This window comes from Pseudophryne corroboree, chromosome 1 (genome assembly GCF_028390025.1).
Source record: "Pseudophryne corroboree isolate aPseCor3 chromosome 1, aPseCor3.hap2, whole genome shotgun sequence".
Classification (NCBI taxonomy): Eukaryota; Metazoa; Chordata; class Amphibia; order Anura; family Myobatrachidae; genus Pseudophryne; species Pseudophryne corroboree.
Genome location: NC_086444.1, coordinates 33,715,707 through 33,738,607, shown reverse-complemented (window position 1 = coordinate 33,738,607; position 22,901 = coordinate 33,715,707). Strand labels below are relative to the sequence as shown.

General features: G+C 49.1%; 1 protein-coding gene across 4 annotated transcripts in view; it reads right to left on the bottom strand.

Annotated features, from left to right (window-relative positions):
• Positions 1-22,901, bottom strand: part of PIK3C3 (phosphatidylinositol 3-kinase catalytic subunit type 3) — a 365,653-nt gene that overhangs the window by 202,461 nt on the left and 140,291 nt on the right. For all 4 annotated transcript variants that reach the window (XM_063958224.1, XM_063958242.1, XM_063958250.1 and 1 more), the window contains 4 exons: positions 17,762-17,833; positions 17,046-17,150; positions 11,519-11,611; positions 8,837-9,022 (listed from right to left, as the gene is read on the bottom strand). In XM_063958224.1, coding sequence (XP_063814294.1) covers positions 8,837-9,022; positions 11,519-11,611; positions 17,046-17,150; positions 17,762-17,833 — 456 coding nt within the window. The remainder of the gene's footprint in view (positions 1-8,836; positions 9,023-11,518; positions 11,612-17,045; positions 17,151-17,761; positions 17,834-22,901) is intronic.

Sequence of the window (22,901 nt, the reverse complement as noted above, 5' to 3'; positions counted from 1 at the left end):
ACAGACATGGTCCCTGCTGGAGCAGGTCCTTTCTTAGAGGTAGAGGCCACGGGTCTTCCGTGAGCATCTCTTGAATTTCCGGGTACCAAGTCCTTCTTGGCCAATCCGGAGCCACGAGTATAGTCTTTACTCCTCTCCTTCTTATGATTCTCAGTACTTTTGGTATGAGAGGCAGAGGAGGGAACACATACACTGACTGGTACACCCACGGTGTTACCAGAGCGTCCACAGCTATTGCCCGAGGGTCCCTTGACCTGGCGCAATATCTGTCCAGTTTTTTGTTGAGGCGGGACGCCATCATGTCCACCTTTGGTTTTTCCCAACGGTTCACAATCATGTGGAAGACTTCTGGGTGAAGTCCCCACTCCCCCGGGTGAAGATCGTGTCTGCTGAGGAAGTCTGCTTCCCAGTTGTCCACTCCCGGAATGAACACTGCTGACAGTGCTATCACATGATTCTCCGCCCAGCGAAGAATCCTTGCCACTTCCATCATTGCCCTCCTGCTTCTTGTGCCGCCCTGTCTGTTTACGTGGGCGACTGCCGTGATGTTGTCCGACTGGATCAACACCGGCTGACCCTGAAGCAGAGGTCTTGCCTGACTTAGGGCATTGTAAATGGCCCTTAGTTCCAGGATATTTATGTGAAGTGACGTTTCCATGCTTGACCACAAGCCCTGGAAATTTCTTCCCTGTGTGACTGCTCCCCAGCCTCTCAGGCTGGCATCCGTGGTCACCAGGACCCAATCCTGAATGCCGAATCTGCGGCCCTCTAGGAGATGAGCACTCTGTAACCACCACAGGAGAGACACCCTTGTCCTTGGAGACAGGGTTATCCGCTGATGCATTTGAAGATGCGATCCGGACCATTTGTCCAGCAGATCCCACTGAAAAGTTCTTGCGTGGAATCTGCCGAATGGAATCGCTTCGTAAGAAGCCACCATCTTTCCCAGGACCCTTGTGCATTGATGTACTGACACTTGGCCTGGTCTTAGGAGGTTCCTGACTAGGTCGGATAACTCCTTGGCCTTCTCACCAGGGAGAAACACCTTTTTCTGTACTGTGTCCAGAATCATCCCTAGGAACAGCAGACGTGTCGTCGGAATCAGCTGCGATTTTGGAATATTTAGAATCCATCCGTGCTGTCGTAGTACTACTTGAGATAGTGCTACTCCGACCTCTAACGGTTCTCTGGACCTTGCCCTTATCAGGAGATCGTCCAAGTAAGGGATAATTAAGACGCCTTTTCTTCGAAGAAGAATCATCATTTCGGCCATTACCTTGGTAAAGACCCGGGGTGCCGTGGACAATCCAAACGGCAGCGTCTGAAACTGATAGTGACAGTTCTGTACCACAAACCTGAGGTACCCTTGGTGAGAAGGGCAAATTGGGACATGGAGGTAAGCATCCTTGATGTCCAGAGACACCATATAGTCCCCTTCTTCCAGGTTCGCTATCACTGCTCTGAGTGACTCCATCTTGAACTTGAACCTTTTTATGTAAGTGTTCAAGGATTTCAGATTTAAAATGGGTCTCACCGAGCCGTCCGGCTTCGGTACCACAAACAGCGTGGAATAATACCCCTTTCCCTGTTGTAGGAGGGGTACCTTGATTATCACCTGCTGGGAATACAGCTTGTGAATGGCTTCCAATACCGCCTCCCTGTCGGGGGGAGACGTTGGTAAAGCAGACTTCAGGAACCGGCGAGGGGGAGACGTCTCGAATTCCAATTTGTACCCCTGAGATACTACCTGCAGGATCCAGGGGTCCACTTGCGAGTGAGCCCACTGCGCGCTGAAATTCTTGAGACGGGCCCCCACCGTGTCTGGGTCCGCTTGTAAGGCCCCAGCGTCATGCTGAGGACTTGGCAGAAGCGGGGGAGGGCTTCTGTTCGTGGGAAGAGGCTGTCTGCTGCAGTCTTTTTCCCCTTCCTCTGCCCCGGGGCAGATATGAGTGGCCTTTTGCCCGCTTGCCCTTATGAGGACGAAAGGACTGAGCCTGAAAAGACGGTATCTTTTTCTGCTGCGAGGTGACTTGGGGTAAAAAGGTGGATTTTCCAGCCGTTGCCGTGGCCACCAGGTCCGATAGACCGACCCCAAATAACTCCTCCCCTTTATACGGCAATACTTCCATATGCCGTTTGGAATCCGCATCCCCTGACCACTGTCGCGTCCATAATCCTCTTCTGGCAGAAATGGACATCGCACTTACTCTTGATGCCAGAGTGCAAATATCCCTCTGTGCATCTCGCATATATAGAAATGCATCCTTTAAATGCTCTATAGTCAATAATATATTGTCCCTGTCCAGGGTATCAATATTTTCAGTCAGGGAATCCGACCAAGCCACCCCAGCACTGCACATCCAGGCTGAGGCGATTGCTGGTCGCAGTATAATACCAGTATGTGTGTATATACTTTTATGGATATTTTCCAGCTTCCTATCAGCTGGTTCCTTGAGGGCGGCCGTATCAGGGGACGGTAACGCCACTTGTTTTGATAAGCGTGTGAGCGCCTTATCTACGCTAGGGGGTGTTTCCCAACGCGCCCTAACCTCTGGCGGGAAAGGGTATAATGCCAATAATTTTTTAGAAATTAGCAGTTTTTTATCGGGGGAAACCCACGCTTCATCACACACCTCATTTAATTCATCTGATTCAGGAAAAACTACGGGTAGTTTTTTCACACCCCACATAATACCCTTTTTTGTGGTACTTGTAGTATCAGAAATGTTCAAAACCTCCTTCATTGCCGTGATCATGTAACGTGTGGCCCTACTGGAAAATACGTTTGTTTCCTCACCGTCGACACTGGAGTCAGTGTCCGTGTCTGTATCGACCTGAGGTAACGGGCGTTTTATAGCCCCTGACGGTGTTTGAGACGCCTGTACAGGTATTAACTGATTTGCCGGCTGTCTCATGTCGTCAACAGTCTTTTGTAAAGTGCCGACACTATCACGTAATTCTTTCCATAAGACCATCCAGTCAGGTGTCGACTCCCTAGGGGGTGACATCACTAACACAGGCAATTGCTCCGCCTCCACACCATTTTCCTCCTCATACATGTCGACACAGCGTACCGACACACAGCACACACACAGGGAATGCTCTGATAGAGGACAGGACCCCACTAGCCCTTTGGGGAGACAGAGGGAGAGTTTGCCAGCACACACCAGAGCGCTATATATATATATATAGGGATAACCTTATATAAGTGTTTTTCCCTAATATAGCTGCTGTATATATTAATATGCCAATTTAGTGCCCCCCCTCTCTTGTTTTACCCTGTTTCTGTAGTGCAGGACTGCAGGGGAGAGTCAGGGAGCCTTCCTCCAACAGAGCTGTGAGGAAAAAATGGCGCTTGTGTGCTGAGGAGATAGGCTCCGCCCCCTTCTCGGGGGCCTTTCTCCCGCTTTTTTGTGGAAAACTGGCAGGGGTTAAATACATCCATATAGCCCAGGAGCTATATGTGATGTATTTTTAGCCATTTAAGGTATTTTCATTGCGTCCCAGGGCGCCCCCCCCCAGCGCCCTGTACCCTCAGTGACCGGAGTGTGAAGTGTGCTGAGAGCAATGGCGCACAGCTGCGGTGCTGTGCGCTACCTTATTGAAGACAGGACGTCTTCTGCCGCCGATTTTCCGGACCTCTTCACTCTTCTGGCTCTGTAAGGGGGCCGGCGGCGCGGCTCCGGTACCCATCCATGGCTGGGCCTGTGATCGTCCCTCTGGAGCTAATGTCCAGTAGCCTAAGAAGCCCAATCCACTCTGCACGCAGGTGAGTTAGCTTCTTCTCCCCTTAGTCCCTCGATGCAGTGAGCCTGTTGCCAGCAGGTCTCACTGAAAAAAAAAAAAAAACCTATTTAAACTTTTACTCTAAGCAGCTCAGGAGAGCCACCTAGATTGCACCCTTCTCGTTCGGGCACAAAATCTTAACTGAGGCTTGGAGGAGGGTCATAGGGGGAGGAGCCAGTGCACACCAGCTAGTCCTAAAGCTTTTACTTTGTGCCCAGTCTCCTGCGGAGCCGCTATTCCCCATGGTCCTTTCGGAGTCCCCAGCATCCACTAGGACGTTAGTGAAAAGAGGTTTATATTGCTGCCCAGGGCGCCCCCCCTGCGCCCCGCACCCTTACAGTGACCGGAGTATGTGAGGTGTGTGGAGCAATGGCGCACAGCTGCTGTGCTGTGCGTTACCTCAGTGAAGATCATGAAGTCTTCTGCCGCCTCTTAAGTCTTCTTTACTTCTCATACTCACCCGGCTTCTATCTTCCGGCTCTGCGAGGGGGACGGCTGCGCGGCTCCGGGACGGACGGCGAGGGTGAGATCCTGCGTACCAATCCCTCTGGAGCTAATGGTGTCCAGTAGCCTAAGAAGCAGGACCTGCACTCAGAGAGTAGGGCTGCTTCTCTCCCCTCAGTCCTACGATGCAGGGAGTCTGTTGCCAGCAGAGCTCCCTGAAAATAAAAAACCTAACAAAATACTTTCTATCAGTAAACTCAGGAGAGCTCACTGAAAAGCACCCAGCTCGTCTGGGCACAGTATCAAACTGAGGTCTGGAGGAGGGGCATAGAGGGAGGAGCCAGTGCACACCAGGAACTAAATTCTTTCTTAAAGTGCCCATGTCTCCTGTGGAGCCCGTCTATTTTCCATGGTCCTTACGGAGTCCCCAGCATCCTCTAGGACGTTAGAGAAATGCTAATTATCATGTATACAGACCCCCAGCTCTATTACCACCCCGCTAAGCTGATTATTCCCCAGTCCCGGACACGGTCGGCACTGAGCTACACAACACTGTACACCAGGGACTCCGGTTTCCCTAGGAAACAGCAAACGTTTTTTCTCCCTCACGAGGATGACACCAGTGCCTGCAATCTCATTACAATGTCTTTACCTACTTATTCTCTCCAAGTTTACCAGTAAGAAGACGACCGTTGCACTGCCTGAGAGAATCCATTCTCCAGCCGGCGTTTCCCCGCCAGAGGTTACACTGACGCTTGGAAACCAATTGATTCTTTCTGGGCACTTGCTGTCTGCAGAGATGAAAGGCCTGACCCGTGCGCACACAATCCGTATCGCTCCTCAGACAAGTAATGACATTTCTATCACATTATATAACAGGTCAGTGCTTGACAAGTACAGGGAGGGAGATCATCCAGCCTCCAATATCAGTCTGATGGCCTCCGCCTTATACCTTCACAGCACAGAGCCTCCAACATCAGTCTGATGGCCTCCACCTTAACCCTTCACAGCACAGAGCCTCCAATGTCAGTGTGATGGCCTCCGCCTTATCCCTTCACAGCACAGAGCCTCCAACATCGGTCTGATGGCCTCCACCTTAACCCTTCACAGCACAGAGGCTCCAATGTCAGTGTCATGGCCTCCGCCTTATACCTTCACTGCACAGAGCCTCCGATATCAGTGTGATGGCCTTCACTGCACAGAGCCTCCGATATCAGTGTGTTGGCCTCCGCCTTAACCCTTCACAGCACAGAGCCTCCAATGTCAGTGTGATGGCCTCCGCCTTATCCCTTCACAGCACAGAGCCTCCAACATCGGTCTGAGGGCCTCCACCTTAACCCTTCACAGCACAGAGGCTCCAATGTCAGTGTGATGGCCTCCGCCTTATACCCTTCACAGCACAGAGCCTCCAATATCAGTGTGATGGCCTCCGACTTAATCCCTTCACAGCACAGAGGCTCCAATGTCAGTGTGATGGCCTCCGCCTTAACCCTTCACAGTACAGAGCCTCCAATATCAGTCTGATGGCCTCCGCCTTATACCTTCACTGCACAGAGCCTCCAATATCAGTCTGATGGCCTCCGCCTTAACCATTCAGAGCACAGAGCCTCCAATATCAGTCTGATGGCTTCCGCCTTAACCCTTCACAGCACAGAGCCTCCAATATCAGTCTGATGGCCTCCGCCTTATCCCTTCACAGCACAGAGCCTCCAATATCAGTGTGATGGCCTCCGCCTTAACCCTTCACAGCACAGAGCCTCCAATAACAGTCTGATGGCCTCCGGCTTAACCCTTCACAGCACAGAGCCTCCAACATCAGTCTGATGGCCTTCGCCTTAACCCTTCACAGTACAGAGCCTCCAATATCAGTGTGATGGCCTCCGCCTTAACCCTTCACAGTACAGAGCCTCCAATATCAGTGTGATGGCCTCCGCCTTAACCCTTCACAGTACAGAGCCTCCAATATCAGTGTGATGGCCTCCGCCTTAACCCTTCACAGCACAGAGCCTCCAATATCAGTCTGATGGCCTCCGCCTTAACCCTTCGCAGCACAGAGCCTCCAACATCAGTCTGATGGCCTTCGCCTTAACCCTTCACAGTACAGAGCCTCCAATATCAGTGTGATGGCCTCCGCCTTAACCCTTCACAGCACAGAGCCTCCAATATCAGTCTGATGGCATCCGCCTTAACCCTTCGCAGCACAGAGCCTCCAACATCAGTCTGATGGCCTTCGCCTTAACCCTTCACAGTACAGAGCCTCCAATATCAGTCTGATGGCCTCCGCCTTAACCCTTCACAGTACAGAGCCTCCAATATCAGTCTGATGGCCTCCGCCTTAACCCTTCACAGTACAGAGCCTCCAATATCAGTGTGATGGCCTCCGCCTTAACCCTCCACAGCACAGAGCCTCCAATATCAGTCTGATGGCATCCGCCTTAACCCTTCGCAGCACAGAGCCTCCAACATCAGTCTGATGGCCTCTGCCTTAACCCTTCACAGTACAGAGCCTGAACATCATCAGTCTTATAGATTTCACAATAACCCGTAACAGCATGGAGTCCTAAAATCATCAAATACTTTCCATCTTAACCCTTGACAGCACAGAGTCTAACAGCTTCTGCTTAACCCTTCATAACATCAATCTGATAGTTTTAGAAGTAACCCTTCACAAAACAGAGTCCTAACGACATAGGCCTGACGCTGCCCGCCCACATAACTCACCCTAAGGATGACAGGTAAGTACAAGTTACTCGCTTCCAAGGCCGCCGTGGAAACAATGCTGACGTTTTAGGGCACTGTGATTCAAGAAAGTTTGGGAACCGCTGGTCTAACATAAAATAACCTTAGTCTTAACCCTTCATAGCACAGTTATAAAGACACTGGTCTAATGGCTTTCACTTTAACCCCTTACAGCAGTTTTAACAGCATTGGTCTAATAGTTTCCGCCTAAACCTTCCACAGTACTAGGAACATCAGTATTCTGGTGTCCACTATAAAAACAGTGGTCCAATGTCTCCTGCTTAACCCTTCACAGCACAAAGTCCTAACCTCAGGCGGTCTTTAGCCTTCACAGCACAGAGACCGATCAGTACTGGTCCAATGATTTCCCACCTTAACCCTTCACAGCAAAGGTTCCTAACATCATCAGTCTTACGGAGTCTACCATAATCCTTTGCAGCAGTCCTGACAGTGACCTAATAGCTTCTAGGTCAACCCTTCACAATACAGAATCCTAACTATATCAGTCTTATAGCTTTTGTCTTCACCCATCATTGCACACAGTCCTAATAACATCAATCTGTTGTAACACTTCCCTCAAATGTCCAAACAATATCCAGCTAATGTCTTAATCCAACACAGCACATAGTCCTAGCACCAGACGGCCAGTTTCAGCCTCAACCCTTCACAGCCCTCCTAACTACACTGGTCTTACGTGTTCTGCCGTAACCCTTCACGGAACCATAAAACATTGGCTTACACTTGGGACTACACTGGGCCAAGTCGTTTGAGGAGACGATTTCACCTGGTAACAAGGATGAACTTACTGCTACGTGACTTCACCATTGGTGTTTCATGCTCTTAGTAAAGTGGCCGTCATTTGAATGTGCAGCCGTCTCCGGTGGGTGAAGTCTGTAGGTGACCGTTCCTGAGCTTAAACAAGGGTAGGATGAACTTATGGAAAGTCAGTATTGCTCCTCACATACCACACTCACTTATACACAGTTACATACACTCACAGACACTCCATACAACCCACAGACTCACCCTGCTGCAGAAAACCCAGCTTCTGACGCTGGATGCAGAAGATCCCGCTTCGGAAGGTAAGTAATTAACTGACTAATTAAACTAATTGGAAACTTCCAATTGCTTAAATAGGCCTGGAGGGGGGGGGGGTTCCACCGTGGTCCCAGGGCAAGTCCCTGCAATTTTCCCTAAAATTAGCGATTTTAGGAAGAATCAGACTTGCTCTCTGGGGTGGGCGTGAAAAAGACGCACTGATCTCTATAGAAAATCACTGTGTTCCATTTATCAGTCCAGCACTTGAATGCCAAAACCCATTGCAGCATTTCCCGCAGGCAAATGTCCCCTAATCTAGCACTTTTTTAGTACCTAATTATTTTTCTACCTATGTAACACTCCTAGCACATAGGTTCTGCTTCTTACTTACGTAACACTAATTAACACTTTAACCTCTCACTAGTGTGACGCCTTGGGGCGGTTGGCCTGTGCTGACCTGGGGAGTATCGTGCCCTGGACTTGAACCTTAGTGTTAGGGACCCACCAGATGAGGTCACCTGGTCGCGGTTGGTGGGCCCACATTTTTTTTTGCCAAAAATTATGCTAAGCACCTCAATTTTGCTTTATGTTAGATTGCAGAGTTTACTATAATTATTTCAATTAGAAGTGCTTGGTACTATAGAGTGTGCACCTGCATTTTCTGTCTGTCTGTGTGGAACTAGAAGTTTCAGTATGGTAGCACCTCTTAATATGTTTGGCATTAGGGTGTGCGGTCCAAGCTCCCCCCATATATGGATAATGAAGTTATACTGTATCCTCATATAATAAGTGCTATAACTATGACACCAAGCCATGTGCTAGGACCTACCTCATCATCCGCCTGCTGAAGCCGAGCAACTGCGTAGCGTCGCACCGTTGGGTTTGTAAAATGTGAAGAGAGAAGCTCTAGAGAGTCCTCCACGTCCATAGGTTTCCACTTTCCCAGGAGCTCCAGAGCCTGCTTGGCCTCCTGAGGTAAGTCCCAGTTGACGCATTTTAGAAATTTGGTGAGAGCCTAAAGAGAAAACAAGGCTAAATGGTAATTATTTCCCTCGATGAATAAAAACAAACAAACCCTAAAAGGTTTTGTGCAACTATCCAGCACCAACTCAGAACACAGACAATGCAGCACACGGAGAGTGGGCACAGCGCAAATAGTCCTTAAATAGTGTCCAGAATTTTCAATAAATCAATTAAGATACTCACCATTTAAAACACCGTTCTCATGACCAGCGCAGCCCATTGAGAAGTGTGCAGAGGAATAGGAGCAGACACTTCAAAGAATGGTCATTACTCTGCATCATGTGACTTACAGTAGGTGTCATGTGACTTGGGCATCATGTGATTTGAGCTATTTCACTGCAGGATGTTCAAAGTTACTCTTGATGCCCCAGAGAAAGTTTAAGTCCTATCAGGATTATTCAGAGGAACATGTCTGATATCTCACCAATATGTTGTAACTTTAAAACTTTAAACTCTTCCTAGTAGTATCAGTATTTGCCATATTACCTGCGATATTCCTGGGAGAGAATGCGACTTCAGTGTCCATAGACGTCTTACTGCTCACTGCCTTTCCTTACAGACTGCTGTCTTGTGTATGATTTTCACTTAGGGGTATATTCAATTGAGGTCGGATCCATCCCCACATGAATTTGTCGGAATGGATCCGACAAGGGCTGTTCAATGCCCATCGCAATTCAACTTTAAAAAAGTCAAACTGAGATGAGGAACCGGAGAGGGGGGAGACCAGCGGGGAGACGGGGGACAGCCGCGGGCAGACGGGGGACAGCAGCGCTGCAGGAGGATGTGGCACAACAGCGTCCACCCGGCTCCTCACTTGCTGGAGCCGGGTGGACGCTGCAGTGAGCGGCGGCTATGACCCATCCTCCTGCAGCACTGTGCTGTAGCGCTGCTGTCCCCCTTTTCCCCACGGCTCCCCCCGTCTGCCCGCGGCTCTCCCCCCCCCCCCCCTCCTCCTCTCAGGTCCCTCATCTCAGTTCGACTTTTTTTTAAGTCAAACTGAGATGGTCGGAAACAGGGCCAAAAACTTTCGAATTTGGCCCCGTTTCCGCCAGAAGCACGCGAATTGGCAGCTATACCGCCAATTCACGTACTATTCGACAAATCGAATTCACCGACTTGTCGAATAAAAATGCTGGGGACTGAATAGGCCGGAACCCCTCCCGACCTGAAAAAGTCGAAAACTGCCGTCTTTTCGACAAGAATCCAGTTTTGGCCTTTATTGAATATACCCCTTAGAGACAGCAACATTTTAGCAGTGACCACTCTTTATATCAAAGTGGCTGCCAAGATATTTCTACCCTCTGACTGACACAAGACACTACACTGGTCCTAAGAAATGGCTGTTTCATTGAGTGCATCTTAATTGCCATTGCTGTAAATGTAAAAAAAAATTGTGGTTCACCGACAAATGTTTGCAATCCTTGGCATACAGTATATTACTCATCCTCAATATCCCTTTGCCCAAAAAACAAGCCCAAATAGAACGCCTCCACTTTAAAAATACTTCTCCGCGTACTATATATGACACAGTGACTAGATTATGTCTTTGAGAAAATATATTTTTTTTCACATTTTAAGTGTAAATCAAAGGGACTCCTAATTCTGCAATTACAAAACATCTGCTATTTTAGTGCCATTCACACTACACACTTCCAGCTAAATGCAATTGCTTCTGCGTTCCGGAGGTGCAGGGATTTTGTGCGAGTCTGCCTGTTTTGTTAAAGCAGCAACAATTTGCCGCTTTAAAAAAACGGGCAAACTTGCACAAAATCCCCGCACTTTCGGGACTCAGAGACTATTACATTTAGCTGTTCCTTCCAGACAAAGTTTGGGTTGTCTCTTATTTATTTATCCGAGATTACAGTATTCCTAGATCCTTGACCGTTAGCATAAGGGGAGGTGGCGCTGTCTGAAGTACCTGTAGAATGCGGCTCAACATTCATTACAGGAAGGGGTGACCAGAGCTGGGCAACCCATTTATACTAAAGGATACATCATGACCTATAGGAAGTATCTGAGAGAAGCGTTCTGGTCTGTCTTCTACTGGTAGAAATAACTCTGCCTATCTTATATCCAAGACCTGACCGGAACTAGAGACATAATAATATACAGGAAGGGCTCTCGCTCACTGTAATTCCTCTCTGCAATAAGAAACACGTTCATTACACATGGTTGGAACGTGTATTAAATATTAACAGATGAGGGGTTTTTGCCATTTGAGGTCTGACAAAAAAAAAATTCAGAGAGTATTAAAATATTCTGCATAATAATCACAGATATGTGGAAGTGCGTCTGTCGCCCGCGTTTACCGGGTTCTGAAAACAGAATCCAGCCTTTCATTAGGAACCAAGTATAACGCTGAGACACGAGGCTCAGCTCTTAGTATTTGTTCACCACACCAAGTGGATGCCTCGTGGCTGGACAGAGGACTGGGCCATGGTACATCTGCCAGTGGGACTGGAAGGCTGAGTGTGGGAATAGTACGCACCTTCTCCTGGCTTGTGAGGTAGTATCGGAACTTCCACACCAGGTCCTGCTCCTCTGACGTCAGCTGTTTGGTTGGCGGGTAACTGACAATTATCTGTGCAGGAGATAAATAATGTGAAATATTATTTTATATATATATATATATATATATATATATATATATATATATATATATATATATATCCCTGTTATCCAGGTCTGATGTCATCTATAGCAGTTATTACAGTGTACGCCACAGACTGCACACTCAGTGTGACTGCCCCAGTTGTGGCATTCAGGGTAACCTAAAGCAGACCTTCACCCTGGAATATTTATATATTAAGCTTCGCCCTTCACCTCAACTATGAAGAGTTTAGCAAACCCCGGTGTCGTACTAACCACAGTGCCGCAGGGGATCTCTGGAGGTAGGCAGATGCGCATTCTGGGCCGGATTCAGAGTCACACAAAGAAGCCACAAGACTTTTTGCACTGTTGCACTGTGCATAAGGACGGACAATGGCCCTCATTCCGAGTTGATCGCTCGCTGTAGTTTTTCGCAGTGCAGCGATCAAGTGAAAAAGCAATTCTGCGCATGCGCATGATACTCAGCGCGCATGCGCTAAGTACTTTCACACAAAACTTTGTAGTTTTACCAAAGCTCGAGCGACGTTTTCAGTCACTCGAGTGTTCGTAGTGTGATTGACAGGAAGTGGGTGTTTCTGGGCGGCAACTCAGTGTTTTCAGGGAGTGTGCTAAAAAACGCAGGCGTGCCAGGCAAAAACGCAGGAGTGGCTGGAGAAACGGGGGAGTGGCTGGCCGAACGCAGGGCGAGTTTGTGACGTTAAACTAGGAACTAAACAGACTGCATTCATCGCAAGGTAGAAGTAGGTCTGGAGCTACTCAGAAACGGCATGAAATATTTCACGCGCAGTTTTGCTAATCTTTAGTTCGCACTTCTGCTAAGCTAAGATACACTCCCAGAGGGCGGCGGCCTAGCGTGTGCACTGCTGCTAAAAGCAGCTAGCGAGCGAACAACTTGAAATGAGGGCCAATGTGTAATTACAAATCTATATGAACCTGGGATGGACTTAGGGCCATAAGGGACAAGGGATGAATAGTTTCATTTGGGTGTGGCCAATGTCGCATGGGTGTGTACAGTTCATCTGAGTGTGACCAGTGCTGCATGGGTGTGGCCAGTTCCATTTGGGTGTGGCCAGTGCAGCATGGGTGTGGCCAGCTCCATCTGGAAAAGCCCAGGGGGTGTGATCACTGCTGTGTGGGTGTGGCCAGATCAGAGGCATAACAAGGGTAGGGCAAATGGGGCACGTGCCCTGGGCGCCCCAGGAGAGGGGGGCGCCGCCGGCGGCCAGGGCAAAATGTCCCACTCGCCCCCGTCACGCAGAAATGTGAGGGGAGGAGAGCGCAGCGTCTCTCCCTCCCCTCACCGCCGCTGCCAGCACTAGCAGCGCTGCGTGTGTCCGGTCTCTGGCGGCGTTAGCCAATCAGAGCTTGCGGAGCGGCTCCTGATTGGCTGCCGGTCCGCGAGCCGCCGGAGACCTGGAGCGGTGAGGGGAAGGAGAGGCGCTGCGCTCCCCTCCCCTCTCATATCAACAAGCAGTGAGGGGGGGGGGGGGGGCAGCACAGTAGGGCATGTATCTGGCACTGAGTGGGGCATGTAACTGGCACTGTGGGGCAATGTAACTGGCACTGAGTGGAGCATGTAACTGGCACTGTGGGGCAATGTAACTGGCACTGAGTGGGGCATGTAACTGGCACTGAGTGGGGCATGTAACTGGCACTGAGTGGGGCATGTAACTGGCACTGAGTGGGGCATGTATCTGGCACTGAGAGGGGCATGTAACTGGCACTGAGTGGGGCATGTAACTGGCACTGAGTGGTGCATGTAACTGGCACTGTGGGGCAATGTAACTGGCACTGTGGGGGAAATATAACTGGCACTTTGGGGCAATGTATCTGGCACTGTGGGGCAATGTATCTGGCACTGTGGGGCAATGTATCTGGCACTGTGGGGCATGTATCTGGCACTGTGGGGCAATGTAACTGGCACTGTGGGGCAATGTAACTGGCACTTTGGGGCAATGTATCTGGCACTGTGGGGCATGTATCCGGCACTGTGGGGCATGTATCCGGCACTGTGGGGCATTGTATCTGGCACTGTGGGTCAATGTAACTGGCACTGAGTGGGGCATGCAACTGGCACTGTGGGGCAATGTAACTGGCACTGTGGGGCAATGTAACTGGCACTTTGGGGCAATGTATCTGGCACTGTGGGGCAATGTATCTGGCAGTTTGGGGCAATGTATCTGGCACTGTGGGGCATGTATCCGGCACTGTGGGGCATTGTATCTGGCACTGTGGGGCAATGTAACTGGCACTGTGGGTCATTTTCAGTGGTCACACCCCTTCTGGTGCGCGGCCAAGCCCCTTCTGGTGTGTGTCCATGCCCATTTTTCACAGCGCGCACATGCTTCTTTTGGTGTTTTTTTGTTTGTTGTTGTTTTTTTTTTTTTTGGGGGGGGGGGGGGGGGGCGGCGCCATTTTCCATCTTGCCCTGGGCTCCGAAAACCCTAGCTACGCCTCTGGGCCAGATCCATCTGGGTGTGATCACTGCTGTGTGGGTGTGGCCAGATCCATCTGGGTGTGATTACTGCTGTGTGGGTGTGGCCAGATCCATCTGGGTGTGATCATTGCTGTGTGGTGGTGGCCAGATCCATCTGGGGGCGTAAATTTACTAAGATGGGAGTTCTATTTAAGATGGGATGTTGCCCATAGCAACCAATCAGATTCTACGTCTCATTTATCTAGCCCCTTCTAGAAGATAATACCTGGAATCTGATTAGTTGCTATGGGCAACATCCCATCTTAAATAGAACTCCCATCTTAGTAAATTTACCCCTGGGTGTGATCAGTGCTGTGTGGTGTAGGCCAGATCCATCTGGGTATGATCAGTGCTGTGTGGTGGTGGCTTCAGTGTGGGTGCGGCCAGATCCATCTGGGTGTGATCAGTGCTGTGTGGTGGTGGCCAGATCCATCTGGGTGTGATCATTGCTGTGTGGTGGTGGCCAGATCCATCTGGGTGTGATCAGTGCTGTGTGGTGGTGGCCAGATCCATCTGGGTGTGATCAGTGCTGTGTGGTGGAGGCTAGATCCATCTGGGTGTGATCAGTGCTGTGTGGTGGTGGCCAGATCCATCTGGGTGTGATCAGTGCTGTGTGGTGGAGGCCAGATCCATCTGGGTGTGATCAGTGCTGTGTGGTGGTGGCCAGATCCATCTGGGTGTGATCAGTGCTGTGTGGTGGTGGCCAGATCCATCTGGGTGTGATCAGTGCTGTGTGGTGGAGGCCAGATCCATCTGGGTGTGATCAGTGCTGTGTGGTGGAGGCCAGATCCATATGGGTGTGATCAGTGCTGTGTGGTGGTGGCCAGATCCATCTGGGTGTGATCAGTTCTGTGTGGTGGAGGCCAGATCCATCTGGGTGTGATCAGTGCTGTGTGGTAGAGGCCAGATCCATCTGGGTGTGATCAGTGCTGTGTGGTGGTGGCCAGATCCATCTGGGTGTGATCAGTGCTGTGTGGTGGTGGTCAGATCCATCTGGGTGTGATCAGTGCTGTGTGGTGGTGGCCAGATCCATCTGGGTGTGATCAGTGCTGTGTGGTGGAGGCCAGATCCATATGGGTGTGATCAGTGCTGTGTGGTGGTGGCCAGATCCATCTGGGTGTGATCAGTTCTGTGTGGTGGAGGCCAGATCCATCTGGGTGTGATCAGTGCTGTGTGGTAGAGGCCAGATCCATCTGGGTGTGATCAGTGCTGTGTGGTGGTGGCCAGATCCATCTGGGTGTGATCAGTGCTGTGTGGTGGTGGTCAGATCCATCTGGGTGTGATCAGTGCTGTGTGGTGGAGGCCAGATCTATCTGGGTGTGATCAGTGCTGTGTGGTGGTGGTGGCCAGATCCATCTGGGTGTGATCAGTGCTGTGTGGTGGAGGCCAGATCCATCTGGGTGTGATCAGTGCTGTGTGGTGGAGGCCAGATCCATCTGGGTGTGATCATTGCTGTGTGGTGGTGGCCAGATCCATCTGGGTGTGATCAGTGCTGTGTGGTGGTGGCCAGATCCATCTGGGTGTGATCAGTGCTGTGTGGTGGAGGCCAGATCCATCTGGGTGTGATCAGTGCTGTGTGGTGGGGGCCAGATCCATCTGGGTGTGAACAGTGCTGTGTGGTGGAGGCCAGATTCATCTGGGTGTGATCAGTGCTGTGTGGTGGAGGCCAGATTCATCTGGGTGTGATCAGTGCTGTGTGGTGGAGGCCAGATTCATCTGGGTGTGATCAGTGCTGTGTGGTGGTGGCCAGATCCATCTGGGTGTGATCAGTGCTGTGTGGTGGAGGCCAGATCAATCTGGGTGTGATCAGTGCTGTGTGGTGGTGGCCAGATCCATCTGGGTGTGATCAGTTCTGTGTGGTGGAGGCCAGATCCATCTGGGTGTGATCAGTGCTGTGTGGTGGTGGCCAGATCCATCTGGGTGTGATCAGTTCTGTGTGGTGGAGGCCAGATCCATCTGGGTGTGATCAGTGCTGTGTGGTGGTGGCCAGATCCATCTGGGTGTGATCAGTGCTGTGTGGTGGTGGCCAGATCCATCTGGGTGTGATCAGTGCTGTGTGGTGGAGGCCAGATCCATCTGGGTGTGATCAGTGCTGTGTGGTGGTGGCCAGATCCATCTGGGTGTGATCAGTGCTGTGTGGTGGAGGCCAGATCCATCTGGGTGTGATCAGTGCTGTGTGGTGGAGGCCAGATCTATCTGGGTGTGATCAGTGCTGTGTGGTGGTGGTGGCCAGATCCATCTGGGTGTGATCAGTGCTGTGTGGTGGAGGCCAGATCCATCTGGGTGTGATCAGTGCTGTGTGGTGGTGGTGGCCAGATCCATCTAGGTGTGATCAGTGCTGTGTGGTGGAGGCCAGATCCATCTGGGTGTGATCAGTGCTGTGTGGTGGGGGCCAGATCCATCTGGGTGTGATCAGTGCTGTGTGGTGGTGGCCAGATCCATCTGGGTGTGATCAGTGCTGTGTGGTGGTGGCCAGATCCATCTGGGTGTGATCAGTGCTGTGTGGTGGTGGCCAGATCCATCTGGGTATGATCATTGCTGGGTGGTGGTGGCCAGATCCATCTGGGTGGATCAGTTCAGTGTGGGTGCGGCCAGATCCATCTGGGTGTGATCATTGCTGGGTGGGTGTGGCCAGATCGGTCACACCACTGTAACTTGTAGTAGCCCCATTCTAGGTGCAGATTCTCATCAGAATATGGCCTCAAAACTTTGTTGGACTGAATAGCCACCTCCCAGTCACTGCCCAGTACCTTTCCAATACACATCTCAGCCGTTCCTGTGCGTACACACCGCAGGACTCAAGTGCAATGCAACTTTTTGGCGAATCAGTTGCATGCGCAGGACTAGGAAAAACAATCAGCGTTGCACCCGACTGAGAAGCCGCACCGGAATGACATTGCGTGATATTGTCCGAGAGTGTGCCACTCACATTGAGCTGATCCCGCGTGGCGGCGTTTGGCTTCAGGTCATGGTCTGAGGGGCCGCTCCGCAGGCTTCTGGCAAGTTTGTGGTGTTTGCTCTCCACTAGATTCTCCTACAAAGACAAAAAGGCAAAACTCAACCTGCAGCAGGCAAAACCAGAAAACATGTTCAACAGAATATAGAATCTAAGAATGTCCCTTCCTGTCAATAACTGCTGCTACAGAAACCAGATCACTCTGTATTTGCCAGTAGGTGCTTGGGACTGGGAGATGTTCTGTGGCTCTCTTAGGAGTTTAGTAAATTGGCCACCTACAGATAATTAGTGGGAAGGATGAATGTGTGCTAGAAAACATTTTTAGAACGTTATGGAAGACCCAAGTGAATAGGATGATAAATATGTGCAATAAACGAGTAAAAAGTAAAATGTACACCATAAAATCATTGCAATAACATATAAAACAATACAATAAAAACACTCCAAAACATGCAGATGGCATTTCAGCATTTAGAACACTGCGGGTTGTGAATGCTAAAATAAAAATGCATTAACTGCATGTCTACTAAACTATTCCGGTAATAAAACAACCCTGGTGTAAAGATAACACCCTGTATCTCCAGCACTTCCCAGCTAATGTCCCTGCACAATAACGTGTACAAAGTCATTTATCTATCACTTGGAATGAGCCAGGAGAATAGGGAATGAGGAGTAAAAGTTGCACTTACCATAGACATCTGGGGATCCGGAACTCGCACTATATCAGCACTGGTGGAAATCGGACTGAACTCGTCGCCGTCCTACAAGATATCGCGGTATAAAGGGTAATTAGTGTCATACTATAGGATGCATCTGAAAAACGGAGTCTTTGTTCTGCCGTTATCAGCGTGTCATTAGGAGAGTAAGGGCGCCAATTAAATGTATTCTACACGTCTATTACTAATGTGAACTAAAGGACGCTGGATCATTATACTGTTTTTGTCATACCCTGAGGTTTCCTTAAGTAGGGATTGACGTCACTTTGTTTTGTATGTATATTTATTATGCAGGATAAGCTTTAATTATCTGTATTTATACTTTCATTTGGAACTGCATTTTTCAGATTCAACCTAAAAAGGGGCCCAAACATTAAATGTCTTTTCTCACAATATGAATTCATTAGACGTGCTCTTAGAAATATATGTGTTTGCAGCGGAGACATAAAACCAAAAACTGCATTCATAAAACGCATAAAGCTCAATGTCTGTCAGCAAAGGAATACACCCTTCTGCTGAGGATTTCCTCACCCCTGTGCTGAGGCTAATTTTCGACATTTGCGCATATAACATCAATATCACAGATTTTTTTAACATTTTTTTAATGTAGAACCCACACAAATTAAATTATTTTTTTCAGAAGACTTCGAAATTTCAGAAAATCCATTTTAAATAAAATATATCAAATCTTCTTGTTTTACCATTGAAATTTCAAATTGGTGAACCAATTATTTTATTTTTTAAAGCCCACGCTTCACTGTAGCGGATGAGCGGGACTCATTCTCCGCAGCAATGGGGTTAAATATTTTAGGAGCATCATTTAGTGGACTCCTATAGAGAGCATATATATACAGCAGCCAACGTTCGACTTACTCTGGGAAAACTCGTATCTGGCTCCTGCTATTTTCATGCCACAAACATCTCCAGCAATCCACCAAACTGGTTTCAATCCCAGGACTGGGACAGTCACCCGTTCCCTCCCCACTGCCTCCTCCTTCTACCTTCCTTTCCAGATAACTTGTCTGCATGGTCGTGGACCCACAAGAGGGAGAAAAGGTGTCGGTATGCCGGCTGTCTGGATTACGGTACCGGTATACTGTGCGCCAGGACCCCGACAGCCGGCAAACTGAAGACCACCCGATAACGCACCAGCCAATCAGCTCCAATATGTAAATTGACAGTTATTAGCGGATTGGCTAGTGCATTATCACCTTCCACTTATCACTGCTTTATCACTTCTCCAGGCGTAATACATCTGACCCTAAAGGGGGGTACTCACAGAGCGATATTCTAAGCAATCTGACTAGATTGCTTAGAATGTCAGCACGATCGGTCCGTGTGTAGCCCCCTCAGCGATAGCGATGCGCAGCCCCTAGTGGGTCGTTCACTTCACCCGCTGGGTGAAGAAAGCGCGCCCCCCCCCCCCCCCCCCCCCCCCCCCGTCTCCCCCCCCGTCTCCCCCCGCACGCTTAGCACAGATCGCGCTGTGCTGAGCGGCGGGAGAGATGTGTGCTGAGCGGTTCGCTCAGCACACATCTCTCCCAAATCGGCCCGTCTATATGGGCCTATAGAGTGTGCATCATGCTGTGCGAGTGGATGGTAATTGCAGAGAATGATAATGGGATTACTGGTTTGCAGACACAAAGCAGAAGGAAACCTAGAAAATATAATATGTATTTCTAAGAATGCATTAGGTCTTTCCAAGATACTGGAGAGAATCCAGGCAAATATCACGGATGGAGAAGTGATGCCCTTGCATTCCCGGGGCATTTTAATAGAAGATGGATTGAGGGTACAAGTATATTGTTTTCCAGTGGTGTAATAGGAATTCAGAGGCATGGACATGAAAGTGAAACAATTTGATTTTTACACTTGAATAACCGTTACTGAGAAAGCAGCTTTACAAACGCCTGAAGATTGCAGCATTATGTGATATTCGGGACCTTGCATCGCCTGAGCGACTTGGGGCCTGATTTCTATTCTGCTGCTCGGAGATAAAGTGGAAGCAATACAGTGTAGGTCAGACGTTCTCGTGTCCTGTCTGAATAGAACCAGTAATGAGTTCCGAAACACGGGAGCCGTCCCAAAGACGCCCCTGTGTCGGTCATGGAAGCAGGTTCTACTTTCAATTAAAGAGACAATTTTGTATTTATTTTAAGCAACAGGATATATAAAGGAGTAAAGCTGATTTTTAACTAACATATACAAAAGACTGTATTACACTATTTATTTATTTATTCATTTATTATTTATTAACAGGTTCTTATTGTGCAGCAAATTTTGTTGCAGTATAATTAATACGAATAAAAAAATCCTAACGATGCTCCTCATCTCTATGGGGGGAATTAAAGTGTTTTGCGCACCGGCGGCCACTACAATTGAAGTGTGACACCATTCGGGCACGCACAGTCGCTGACATTACTGTTATGTTATTCGGTCATTCTGATGGGCTGGTAACTAGTACTTAAATAATGTTTTACTTCTAATCGGACTCACTACACAGCAACCGGACTCACCACACAGCAACCGGACTCACTACACCGCAACCGGACTCACTACACCGCAACCGGACTCACTACACCGCAACCGGACTCACTACACCGCAACCGGACTCACTACACAGCAACCGGACTCACTACACAGCAACCAACCGGACTCACCACACAGCAACCGGACTCACCACACAGCAACCGGACTCACCACACAGCAACCGGACTCACCACACAGCAACCGGACTCACTACACAGCAGTGCTGTGCAGTCACTAGAGTACGTAGATAATCACAATATACAACAGCCGTGTCAACACCACAATGTTTAGTTATGGTGTCAACACAGAACATGTCAACACCTGAAAAATGTCCAATAAGTTAACATTCTGCAGAATGCCGACATCAGTGTCGGGTTGTGGGAATGGAGGGATAGAGTTAGGGAATTACAGCTAGAAGTCATCATCACCCGACCGCTGTACTGGATAAGACACAGCCGGAGCCGCACTAGCAGGTAAGTGATCTATGCGCCACGGGACTGTTTTGTCGACATTCTAATCAGGCCACATGCAAGTAGAATTTTTTTATTTTTCCCCCCTTAGTGGTACTGATAGTAAAAATGGGCGTGGTCACGCGCCATGATGGGGCGTGGTCACACAAAACTAGGGGAGTGGCTACATGACAATAGAAGCATAGCCACATTATGCAACACACAGTAATGCCCCTTACACATTATGCCAAACGCTGTAATGCTTATTACACATTATGCCACACACCGTAATGCCCCTTACACATTATGCCACACACCGTAATGCCCATTACACATTATGTCACACACCGTAATGCCCCTTACACATTATGCCACACACCGTAATGCCCCTTACACATTATGCCACACACCGTAACACCCATTACACATAATGCCACACACCGTAATGCTGATTACACATTATGCCAGACACTGTAACATCCATTACACATTATGCCACACACTGTAATGCCCTACATATTATACCACACACCGTAATGCCTATTACATATTATGCCACACACAGTTATTCCACTGTCCCACACACAAAAATGCCCCTTAGAAATGATGCCACAGCTGTACCACCATCATATTTCTGAATGATACTCCGTACTACCAGGCTTGGAGGCCCTTCTGTTCCACCAGCGAGAGACACCACAGGCCACTGGCACCATCTCATTAGAAGAGCCCCGAGAATGGTGTAAGGGAAGGGGAAAAGCGGGTTTTGGTGGAGAAAGGACGGTCATCATGTTTTTAGTGTAAAATCCCAGCCAAGTATGAAGTAAAATCTTCACCCCTGTCATCTGCCGCGTAGATCTGATATATGCAGTGTGTAGATCAGTGGTTCCCAAAAGCAGTCCTCAAGGCACCCCAATAGTCCAGGTTTTAAGGGATATCCCTGCTTATACACAGATGGTATAAGCAAACTGATGACATGTGGGGAGATCAGAAGAGCATATTAGGGGCATGTGAGGAGGTCTGATGACATGTGGGGAGATCAGAAGAGCATATTAGGGGCATGTGAGGAGGTCTGATGACATGTGGGGAGATCAGAAGAGCATAATAGGGGCATGTGAGGAGGTCTGATGACATGTGGGGAGATCAGAAGAGCATATTAGGGGTACATGAGGAGGTACTGTATGAGGTGCATTTAAGGGGCATGTGGGGTATTTGACAGCAGATAGTGATGTGTGAGGGACATTTACAGGGCCCATGGGGTGGTCGGATATCATGTGGAGGGATCAGTTTTAAGTGCATGTATGAGGTGCATTTAAAAGGCATGTGGGGAGGTCTGATGGCATGCGAGTAGCTTTCTGAGGACATTTAGTGGGCACAAATGGAGATCTAACGGCACATGGGGACATCTGATGACACATGGGGAGATCAGAAGAGCATATTAGGGGCATGTGTGGAGGTCTGATGGCATGTGGGGAGATCAGAAAAGCATATTAGGGGCATGTTAGGAGGTCTTACGACACATGGGGAGATCAGAAGAGCATATTAGGGGCATGTGAGGAGGTCTGATGACACGTGGGGAGATCAGAAGAGCATATTAGTGGCACGTGAGGAGGTCTGATGACGTGGGGAGATCAGAAAAGCATATCAGGGGCATGTGAGGAGGTCTGATGACATGTGGGGAGATCAGAAGAGCATATTAGGGGTACATGAGGAGGTACTGTATGAGGTGCATTTAAGGGGCATGTGGGGGATTTGACAGCAGATAGTGATGTGTGAGGGACATTTACAGGGCCCATGGGGTGGTCGGATATCATGTGGAGAGATCAGTTTTAAGTGCATGTATGAGGTGCATGTAAAAGGCATGTAGGGAGGTCTGATGGCATGCGAGTAGCTTTCTGAGGGCATTTAGTGGGCACAAATGGAGATCTAATGGCACATGGGGACGTCTGACGAGCATTTAAGGGGTACATGGGAGGGTCAGAAGGCATTATATACATTATACATGTTATACAAAACCATATATTATGATGAGAGCCAGAAACAATGAAGCAAGATGGTCCCTGAGACCCCAATAATTATGAGCTGCGATTACTGAATGTATATCTGCTTAATTAAATACTGTATATCCAATGCAGTAA